The sequence below is a fragment of the Pseudoliparis swirei genome, chromosome 18, assembly GCF_029220125.1.
Source record: "Pseudoliparis swirei isolate HS2019 ecotype Mariana Trench chromosome 18, NWPU_hadal_v1, whole genome shotgun sequence".
NCBI classification, from domain to species: domain Eukaryota; kingdom Metazoa; phylum Chordata; class Actinopteri; order Perciformes; family Liparidae; genus Pseudoliparis; species Pseudoliparis swirei.
In genome coordinates, this window is record NC_079405.1 from 20638597 (window position 1) to 20649844 (window position 11248).

Here is an 11248-nt window from a genome sequence, read left to right on the forward strand (position 1 = left end):
TGATTGTGGTTAAAGCCAAGGAACATTTTCCACATCGTGGACAGTAAAGATCCTGCCGTGGCTGTCAAAGCCGAGAGAAAACACTCAGAATAGAAAGCCAGCGTTAGTACTTGACAAGGTGAGCGTAATAGGTGCAATTTATTGAATAATGCAAAATGTAGGATTCAACATGTTTGGCCTCAAATAAGAAATCTTGGCCTGTTGCTTCAATTTTTTTACAAGCAGCATGTAAACTGCATTAAATCTCACACAGGCATAGATATTGTTTTTAGACAGACTTAAGAAACCGTTCACAAGGTGAGCTACGGAGGTTGGCTGAGAACTACATTTACTAAATTTGCCCTGGAGAATCACGACACAAACACGTGCAAAAGTAATAACGTTTAATTCAAATAAAACCATGCAACAGGTCACCATCACCCTGATTAGATTCAAACCGTCATAAAAAATAAACATCCAAATCCATACATCGCGTTCAGTGGGAACTCGCCGTGAGAGAGGAGACAGCTCCGTGGAGCGCTTACACGGGGCGGCCTGGAGACTGAGGAAACCCAAACAAGAACCCCAAAACAGCAGACAAACAAACAAACAAAAATGATACACAACTCCTCCTGCTATATGTGTCTCTCTTTCCCCCCCCCCCCCCTCCACACACACACACACCTCTCTCCCCCTCCCCCCGGCTGCTAATAATCAATCACCATCACAAAGCGCTATGAACCATATGGCACACAGAAGACAAGTGTGAGAACAAGAGTGATGAGCCAGCAGTGCCCTGTTGATACATACGTTGCTAAATGTCTAGTAGCAGTTAATTCCCGTGTCCCGGACATGCAGTCGTGTGAGGGAAACCCGGGAATTTCACATCGGCGGGATTTTGCGGAAGCTGGGGAACTTGAGACCAACACGGAGACCTAGCGAAGCACTGTGTGGGGTCATTTTATTAATTTGTTCTCCACGAGGGGAATCTGCTGAAAAATAAACGCAAATGATCCAAACGTTTACGGGCGATAACATGATGTAGCTTGACAGTGGTAGAGTAGTGTGTGTGTGTGTGTGTGTGTGTGTGTGGGGTGACAAGGAGGGACAGCAGCAGGTGCCTTAGTTGCTGTACACCTGGCCTTCAGGCGGCTGGGAAAGCCGGCTGTTCTCTTTCATCATCATGTGCTGTCTGAGCTCCTGCAGCACCATCCGGATGTTGTAGGAGTTTCTCCACCTGCACAGCGCCGTCAGCGCCTTTATCTCCACCTGAGGCGAGAGGGAGATCCTTTTTAATCAAGGCCTCAACAAGAGACAATTTGAGCTTGGCATGGAGGTGATACATACATCATACATACATCATACATCATACATACACACTTTTACCAGGCCTCCTGGGTGATTAGTGTTTGTTGGGCCCGACAACCTGTGTGATATTTTTACGGCCTTTATACTTTATTCAAAATTGCATGGATAATTTACTAAAGTAGTTTGTGGGACATCTATGAATTAGTGCATTAATTTTTTGTTGGCATAGTTCCAAATGTGGGATGAGACCGACCTGCACGTTAATACGTTCTGAGGCAGAAGACTCCTCAGTCACTGAGCCCTGTTCACAATCAGTCAAACAATCATTTATTCATCAGTGGTGGGGGAGTAAATCCAATCACACCACAGGCGATGGTTTACACAAGTCTTCCCATCTCTATCAAACCACAAATGCTCTGTTCTGCAAAGTAAGATACTCTGTAAAAATACCCTCTGAATCTTAATAAAAAAAGATCTAAAAAAAGATTCTCAGCACTCATGTGATAAGTTATAAGCATCTGCTTGTATTTAGACCACTGCTGATAATGTGTCGAAACAATAAGCAGCAGGCTACTTTACAGGATTCACATTTGTCTGGTTCCCAGGAATGCTACATTAGTTCAAGGAGACGACAGATTCAGTGTATTGGTCTGTCGGGTTCATATTTAAAATGTACATAGTGCGGATCCGTTAGCCTCTCCCTCTGTGTCCCTCCACTCTTTATACAATGGTTGGTCAAAGCCATTGAACGCTACGGAGAGTTCACTGATGCCAAACTCCATTTACAATACAATCTTCATAAAATTGTCTCTGTAGCGGAAACAGGCCACATACATTTTGAGGCAGCAGAACATATGTGTTACATCACTGTAACATTAATGGCCCAACAAAGTTCACGGGGTTTTTAACAACTTATTACTAAAAATCTCCAGCCCAAAACCACAAGTCACATCTTGAATAAGATAAGATAATCCTTTATTAGTTTTGCAGTGGGGAAATTTACAGGATTACAGCAGCAAAGGGGTAAAGTGCACCCAAGATAGAGTAGAATCCAACTGGCAGCAGAGGCTCCTACAGAGCATGACTCTAAATGATGAGCATGTGTGGTTCAGGCCACAGGAAATAAATGGCCAATCTGGACTGTTGATCAAACAGGTAAGAACAAATGAAATTACATTTGGATACTCACCAGGCCGCTTGAACTGTGTACGCCGTTCAGGTTGATCTTGTTCACAAAGCGGACATGAGGGGCATGCTCCGGGTATCTGGATCCACATTCTATTCTCAGACTGTATATCCTGCCATCGTACACAGTCTGCGATGAAAAAACGGTGACAGGTTAGTTCACAGAGTGAAGGTGTGAACCCGCGGGATATCAGAATCCGACCCCGTGGCACCGATGACAAGGGTAACTATATAGAAATAGCCAATCTTCTAGCTGATGGTCTCGCTGAAAATATGAGAAACGGCGACAGACGCCTCAAACTCAACTCATCCAGCTCCTCAGAGCATCCACTATGCAAGCTGTGAGGGCAGACCCAAGTTTGGTGTTGTGCAAAAATAATAAATAATAAATTTAAACAAGAAAAGTTACAACCATCTTCAGTGCACCTGCTGCTCATTAGCTGAGACTTTGCGTCAGACCTGGAACCACATGCACTCCATTAAACTGCGTTTCCCAGCCCTTCCTACCATGAGTATGCAACTCAGCCCCTGTTTACCATGGAGCTGGCGTTTCTTACGAGACAAGCCATTGATTCCGGTCAGCACAAGCAACAGTTTAAATTAAGTGAGAACTCGACTATTATGAACAACCCTGATAGTTAGCATTTGGAGCGCTCCAAAAGATTCTTGTTTTTTACTTTGAAAACTGCTTAACTGCCAAGATTTCCTTTTCCTCCAAGGACATTTGTTCATATCCAATTTTTAAACCCAGTGCTGGAGAGAGGAGCAGTGTGATGCATGAGCGTCATAGGCCCTGGGGGTGGCTCACCTTGGGTGGGCCGATGATCATGCCATTCCACTGAGTGAGCGTCATGTCGTCGTCATTCACGAGGCCCCAGCTCACTGTGCCGTCTCCACCTCCCTTCTGACCTTCCTCCAGTTCCTCCAGCAGCCGAAAGCTGCGGGGAACTACGACGCCTGAAGGAAATTCAAATCATATTCAATACTTTTCCTAAAAAGTTCTTGGAAGGTGTGTGTAAAAAAACATGTAACTAGCATCAGCTTGTGATGTTAAAAACTTTTTGAGAATTATTCTCATGTTCCTATAGTATCAACCTCTTAACCCTCCTGTTATGTTCGTTTCTTACATACAGCCGTGATGTTCCCGGGTCAATTTGACCCGGTTAATGTTGAATCATCCAAGTGATCAGAAACCAAAACATTCTAAAAACTATAGTTTGTACCTCATCACCAACAACATTACTAACAATTAAATCAGTTTTTAGTGGAATTGAGTTATTTGCCCCTCCATAGATCAGAGTTCAATCAGGATCACTCACTCGTTTTTAATGAAAAATACATGTTCAAACTATTTTTTAGGTACATTGAAAAAATCTAAATCTAAATTGCATTAGTCTACCATAACATGTATTTTCTCCTAAATTTTATTTGCATTTTGTACGTTTTTTTTTCTCTCATGGGGTGATGTAGATAAATAGAGATGAGACACCTGTGCTGTTCAGGGTCATAATGACCCGCCCACTAAAAATCAAGCCAAATGAGTCATAAAGGATTTGTATTGAAAGTAAACGTTAGTTATGTTTATTTTTAGTGTTAAGATGCATAAATTATATGATAAAAGATGACCAAAGGCCAGCACACAGTCATCCTCTTGGTGCAGTCGTATGTATCTGCAGAGTGTAATGTTGTAGGACTTCTCAGCAACCATTTTGTATGTTTGGCCCTCCCCTGATACGTGTGAGTGGAGTTTTCACGCAGGGAAAAATAAAGGTTCCCGTCAAAATAGTTTCTGTATTTCTCGCACAGGTGCGGTCGTTAGAAAGAGAATGTGTGTGGGTCTGAGATTGGGATGAGACAGGGTGTGTGTCTCTCCCAGTCAGACAGACAGTATATTAGAAGTACTATACTACATATTTATTAGTTGAGACATGAAAGAAACCCTCACATTAGTGTCCCATGTCCAATAAAGGTGTATTTAGGGGGAAAGTTAGGAGATGATAAACATGGTCTGTAAAGTGTGTGTGTGTGTTGGTGTCTGTGCGCACGTGTGTTAGTGTGTGTGTTGGTGTGAGTGTGTGTGTTGGTGTGTGTGTTGGTGTGAGTGTGTGTGTTGATACTTGGTGGGAGGGAGTAAGAAAGACTGCCCTACATTTACAAAGAAAGAAATAGTCTAAACGTGACTCTTTTGGTGACTTTTAGCCTTCACTTTCACAGCCGGGTCAAATTGACCCGGGAACATCATCTCTGTTATATAAACCTGCAGGGGGGGTTGCAAATACATGATATTTTTTTAGTATTTTTTTTAACGTTGATTACACTAAATAAGGTAAGCAGAAGAAGTTTTATACAGAAAAAGTACTTAGAAGTATTTTTCCTAGATTTTCAAACGGGTCAATTTGACCCGCAACATAACAGGAGGGTTAAACACACTATGACTCATGAACTGTTTTCTTAGTTCAATTGTTTATCTTCGGGTTCCAGATAAAAAAGGTGTGATTGCACTGTTGAAAGTTAGCATCTGAATCTTCTTCCCAGCTACTGTAGTGTTTTCTGACCGATTACGTCTTCAATCGTGACCCATGTAAGAGCCTTCTGCCATATCAGTTTCTTCCAGATCTTTATGCAAGTGCATTCAATTTTGAGTCGCAAAAAAAAAAAAAAATCATGTTACTGATCAGTTGCTGTATGTTTGTCAGATCTGAAAGTAGCATGAGAACATGGACATGATCAGGATGGTACCACGCTCATTCAGAGTTTGAGCCAGGAAAAACAAACCTGACCAAACCTTTGCCACAGAGCTGTGGCACCTTGACAGCGTATGGTCACCCAGAGAGGACTGGTAGTCTGTGTATGTGTCTGTCTGAGTCAGACGAGCACTCAAATGACAACATCATTGATATTAAATTATGTTTACAATTATCAAATTACATTTGAGGTGCAAAATAAATACTAACTAACGCATTGATGTCCAAACAAACAAGCCGTGACATCATTTTTAGATGACTATGCATATTCAGTAACGCGTGCCTGGGTTTACATGTACGTGATCAGAGTGTCGTGGACCTGTAATAATACGAGTGTACATTGAGCTTTCATCCGCGGCACCACAGTCTTCCTCGGACGGACAGTATGAAGCTAAATGGGTCGGTGAAGGCATTAGCTTTGGGGTAGCCAGCGGTGAGAAACTAAATCGCATTGCGAGGCATTTTACAGAGTTCCCTACTTGTATTCAACGTTACAAACACTCCGCTAAGGGCGGCTGATCACGTGACATTGGCGGCAAGAATAAAACCACATAGTACTTTTGAGCATTTCTTCTGGAAAGTCGCGTCTCTCCATGTTGCTGCCAACCAGCTAACGTTAGCTTGGCAAACAAGTCTTCCAGCCATCAAGCTAGTCAGGGGCGTCACCGCCTTGCGAACCGAGAAACGCACCAATACCCCGGACAAACGGGACTGGTGGTGCGCGGTGATCCCGCGTGGAGCCTCGTCGTTTGACTTCATAATGGGGTATCAAAAGTTGTCGCAGATCAGATGTGCCGAGCGTTGCTCAAATGCTGTGCGCTAGTTTAGCTCGCCAATGAGCTAGCTAGCAGCGTCAGTGTTAGCGTTTTATCCAGCTTCCACTGCTTCAAACTGTCAGAACTCCGCAACAGCCGGACTCTCAGACCTGCACAACTATTGCGCAGCTAATATGGCATATTGTAAATACCAAAATCAATGAACATATCCTGTTTGAACTGTCTGTAAAGTCGTCTTACCTTGTGCGGCGTTAGCCGCCATCTTTATCACTGCTTTACGGAAGCGCGCACGTTCGATGTTAGCGGGCGCGTGACGTGCAAGAGAAGAAGTAGCGTATATATTTTCGCTCAACTTGCGTCATGATATTGGTATAATATAGTTATGCTTTTAACACTCGTGTTTGTGTAGCCGTTTTAACATCAAATAACTCTGCATGATAGATAGCCTATTGCAGTGATCTCTCATTTTATTATGCCTTTTCTAAAAAAAACATTTCAGATATCCACGTCGACATTTGTCCTATTCAAAATTGCATTTGGAATATGTTTGATATCTTAGAGTGAACATTCTAGATATCTGCAACATATCTAGATGTATATCTTGAATGTCTAGAACATATCTAGATGTTTTTCTAAGTTACATATCAAAAATGCAATCGAATCAGAATCTGAAAGAGCCCAATGCAAATGAATGGCAAAAGTGACGTCACTTTTCTGAGGAAATACCTGCATAATCTTCAGTCCAGCTTTTAAATGTTAAAACAGTGTGCACTAAATGGCATTTGATGTAAGTCCTACAATTTATTCCTCGATAAATCACACACCCGTTGACAATGGTAGTTATTGAAAGTACAGGTTCGCCATCTACTGGTCGTTACGAATAGTGTCAGATACAAGGATAGACCTGTCGGGGCCACGTGAACACTAAAACAGGCTTAGCTTGCTGAACACATTCATACTGGCCAGACTTGGAAAAAATGTGAGTCTAGGAGGACACATTGGCTGGATACTTTTTTTAAAGAATACCTTGCTAAAGAACAAGTGTGGCCATGTTGTAAAATGTATAAATGAGTTGTGGTTTATTTATTACATTTTTTTCTAGGTTAGATTTGTGACATATCGTTAATTATTGGATTATTCATTCTTGTAGCCAACTTTTTCTGACCCATTACACTATCATGAGTTTTGAAATGGAAATCAAAACGTCTGAAACAAGCATCTACATCTAAATGATCAGAATAATCATAAATAGCATGCACAAAGTCCTGAATCAATAGCTTGCACTAATAACTGTCTCAATAGTGTGCACTAATACCTGAAGAAATAGCTTGCACTAAGGCCTGTCTCAATAGTGTGCACTAAAGCCCGTCTCAATAGTGTGCACTAAGGCCGATATCAATAGTGTGCAATAAGGCCTGTATCAATAGTGTGCAATAAGGCCTGTATCAATAGTGTGCACTAAGGCCTGTATCAATAGTGTGCTTTAGGTCCTGCCTCAATAGTGTGCACTAAGGCCTATATTAATAGTGTGCAATAAGGCCTGTATCAATAGTGTGCACTAAGGCATGTATGAATAGTGTGCACTAAGGCCTGTATCAATAGTGTGCACTAAGGCCTGTATCAATAGTGTGCACTAAGGCCTGTATCAATAGTGTGCAATAAGGCCTGTATCAATAGTGTGCTTTAGGTCCTGCCTCAATAGTGTGCACTAAGGCCTATATTAATAGTGTGCAATAAGGCCTGTATCAATAGTGTGCAATAAGGCCTGTATCAATAGTGTGCAATAAGGCCTGTATCAATAGTGTGCACTAAGGCCTGTGTGAATAGTGTGTGCTAAGGCTTATTTCAATAGTTTTAAAACCGTCAAATCCGTAATTTGTGATATTGGGCTATATAAAACACACTTAATTGAGTTGAACAAAGGCCTGTCTGAAAGGTGGGCACTAGGTCCTGTCTCAATAGTTTGCAGCAAGGCCTGTCTTAATAGTGTGCACTCTGGTCTTTATCAATAGTGTGCACTAAGGCCCGTCTCAATCATGTGTACTAAGGCCCTTTATCAATAGTGTGCATTTGTCACAGTTCAGCTCCACAACCTCCTCACTCTATTTTTCAGTCACTCCCACCTCGTCAGTCTAAATCCCTTCACCTGTTTACTCATCTGCCTCTCATTATTAATCAAGTCCCTATTTGCCAGATTGTTCTTTGCTTTTTCATGCCAGATGCTCTAGCACGTGTTCACAGACCGATCTCCTGTTTAACCCGCTAGCCCGAGTTCCGGTGAACATACCAGCCTTCTGTTTAATCGTTACTCTGCCTGCTGTTTCCAGAGCTTAAAGGTTAAAGATCCCTGGAATTGTGTGTTTGCATTCAGGTACAGATACGAAATGTTACAGCAATTGGTCCTGTATCAATAGGAGCGCAACCGAAGGTTTTTTCTGATTTTTGGGAGTTTTTCCCTGATCCGATGTGAGGTCCTGGGACAGGGATGTCATGTGTACAGATTGTAAAGCCCTCTGAGGCAAATGTGTAATTTGTGATATTGGGCTATACAAAATAAACTGAATTGACTTAACCCTTGTGTTGCCATAGTGTCATTTTGACCCGAATCAATATTACACCCTCCCCCCGCCTTTGGGTCATTTTGACCCGATTCAATGTTTCACCCTCCTGTTACCTTTATATTTACTAACATATTTTACCCTTTGGGTTCAATTTGACGCCAGCAATTAAAACCTCCATAAAATTATTAGAATTAATATTGTTTTCCAAGTTTAAGTGTGAGGCACTTTATGTTTGTTTGTTGACTACCGAAAGAACACCGACATTAAACATTGAATGGGGTCAAATTAATCCTAAGGCGGGGGGAGGGTGTAATATTGATTCGGGTCAAAATGACCCTAAGGCAACACAAGGGTTAAGGCCTGTATCAATAGTGTGCACCAAGGCCTGTATCAATAGTGTACACTAGGTCCTGTCTCAATAGTGTGCATAAGGGCCCTACTTAATAGCATACACTGGGGCCCATCAGAATGGAATCCTAATGAAATCGGATGTGGATCCTGCATTTCTGAAAGGATTTTTATTTAATAACATTATTAGAGCATTTTCGAACGTTATTGCCATTTCCTCCATGAACCTTGATGGATGGAAGAACTGGAGGGACAGGTTTTTGAAGGGTGAGTCTTCATTCCCATCAGTGATGTGTTATAGAACATGAGAGCTTTAGAGCATTAGACTGGAGAGTCTGCAGTCTGTCCCTGTTTGGTTACGTGATAATGAACATAGTGAGAGGGGGAAGGTTATCCTCTGCTCCACTCCTGCCCACACTTCCCCCAGCCCTAAAAGCCAGCCTTCCACCCGCTCAACCCCCATCACGGCCTGCCCAGCTTCTCTCTCCTCTTCATAGACAAGTTTCTTCTCAGAGTGGCCCAGAGCTGTGTGTGTCTGAACTTTGGGAATGAATGGCTCAGTGTTTTTCACATGCACAGACATGTCCATTCACACTCTACTTTTCCAACTCACTTCTCTGATTCACTGGGCTGTGAATACAGGCCTGTGCTGTGAAACGTACACACGAATCCACGCAAACGGCCAGCCACACTGACCGAGGGGTCCCTTTAGAATCCTGGCTGAGATGGAACTATCAACTTCAAAAAAAGTTACATACAGTGTTTTTTATTTAGCTTTCGCTATGTTGAGAGCCATCTGGAGGCAATAAAAATGCTCACAATCGTATATATATATCACCTTTCCGTGGTGCTTCTGAAATGTTCTAAATGGTCTCCAACCTGTTGTATTAATAGCTCATTTCTGTGTTGTTTGTGCACTGGCATAATTCCTTTCCTCAAGCTCAGTGATTCGTCAAACCCAGTGTCCACGAATTCTTTTTCTTTTGGTTTTCTGACCATGAGATTCGGGAGTGTGCACCAGATGGTCATTCTCTTTACTTCTCTTGTGTTGTGTTCTCCGTTGTATGCCGGACCTCTCATATGCTTGCAACGTGTTAGCCAATAAGACATGCACATTTAAGAGACGACCTGAGTCTTTCCTCTTTTATAACGCGTGGCTCAGGTTCATAGTTAGTGTCACAGTTCAGCTCCACACCCTCCTCACTCTATTTTTCACTCCCACCTCGTCAGTCTAACTCCCTTCACCTGTTCACTCACCTGCCTCTGATCACTAATCAAGTCCCTATTTAGGCTCCTGCTCTCCAGACACACCTTGACACATTGTTCTTAAATTTGTTCATGCCAGACTCTCTAGCACATGTTCACAGACTGATCTCTTGTTGCTGAAGATGCCTGTCCCTGTTTAACCTGCTAGCCCGACTCCCGGTGAACATACCAGCCTTCTGTTTAATCGTTACTCTGCCTGCTGTTTCTGGAGCGTTAAATAAAAGGTCAAAGATCCACGGAATCATGTGTGTGCATTATTGTCAACATATGGTTGTTACAGTTAGGGCTTGCTCAGGTTTATATTTAGGGCTCGCTAAAATTCATAGTTACAGCGAGCTCAGGTTTATAGTTAGTGGTGGCTCGGGTTTATAGTTAGGGCTGGCTCAGGTTTATAGTTAGTGCTGGCTCAGGTGTATAGTTAGTGCTGGCTCAGGTGTATAGTTAGGGCTGACTCAGGTTTATAGTTAGTGCTGGCTCAGGTTTATAGTTAGTGCTGGCTCAGGTGTATAGTTAGGGCTGGCTCAGGTGTATAGTTAGGGCTGGCTCAGGTGTATAGTTAGTGCTGGCTCAGGTGTATAGTTAGGGCTGGCTCAGGTTTATAGTTAGGGCTGGCTCAGGTTTATAGTTAGTGCTGGCTCAGGTGTATAGTTAGGGCTGGCTCAGGTTTATAGTTAGGGCTGGCTCAGGTGTATCGTTGGGCTTCTTTATTCTCTTCTCTCTCACTTCTGTATACAGTCATGTCCCTTTAATGTAAATGACTATCTAGAGTTTCTGCTTTCATGTCTTGCAGGTTTCCATGGATAGGGGTTACACCTGGATCGTGATTGCGCCTGCTGCCGTGGCCCTGCTTGAAACCCACCACTACTCTCCATAGTCATATTTTTTGTATCAGTATTAGAAAATACTAAATAATATTACTTAATATTGTGAATGTGATTGTATATCGTTGCTGTCTATCTCTGACAAACATGTATATAATGTTTGATTATGATATTGACTGACATGATTTTCTAAATATCATAACATTGATACTACACTGTATTGTAAGAGCAGAGTAAACACTACTACTGTTGTCTAGCGT

The 11248-nt window shown here is 42.4% G+C and overlaps 1 protein-coding gene across 1 annotated transcript; it reads right to left on the bottom strand.

Moving 5' to 3' along the window:
• Positions 1-369: 369 nt before the first annotated feature.
• Positions 370-6300, bottom strand: ube2v1 (ubiquitin-conjugating enzyme E2 variant 1). The gene is made up of 4 exons (XM_056438118.1): positions 6233-6300; positions 3281-3429; positions 2477-2602; positions 370-1248 (listed from the first exon to the last, which is right to left on the bottom strand). The coding sequence occupies exons 1-4, from the start codon at positions 6252-6254 to the stop codon at positions 1102-1104; spliced, it is 444 nt and encodes a 147-aa protein (XP_056294093.1). The 5' UTR covers positions 6255-6300; the 3' UTR covers positions 370-1101.
• Positions 6301-11248: the final 4948 nt, after the last annotated feature.

What these genes read in the sequence shown, in the direction of transcription:
- ube2v1 (XM_056438118.1), bottom strand. Translation starts at nt 6,254, where the DNA reads ATGGCGGCTAACGCCGCACAAG. An exon ending in TGATCATCGGCCCACCCAAG is followed by an intron (nt 2,603 to 3,280) that starts GTGAGCCACCCC and finishes TTTTCATCGCAG; the next exon opens with ACTGTGTACGATGGCAGGAT. An exon ending in TACACAGTTCAAGCGGCCTG is followed by an intron (nt 1,249 to 2,476) that starts GTGAGTATCCAA and finishes CTCTCGCCTCAG; the next exon opens with GTGGAGATAAAGGCGCTGAC.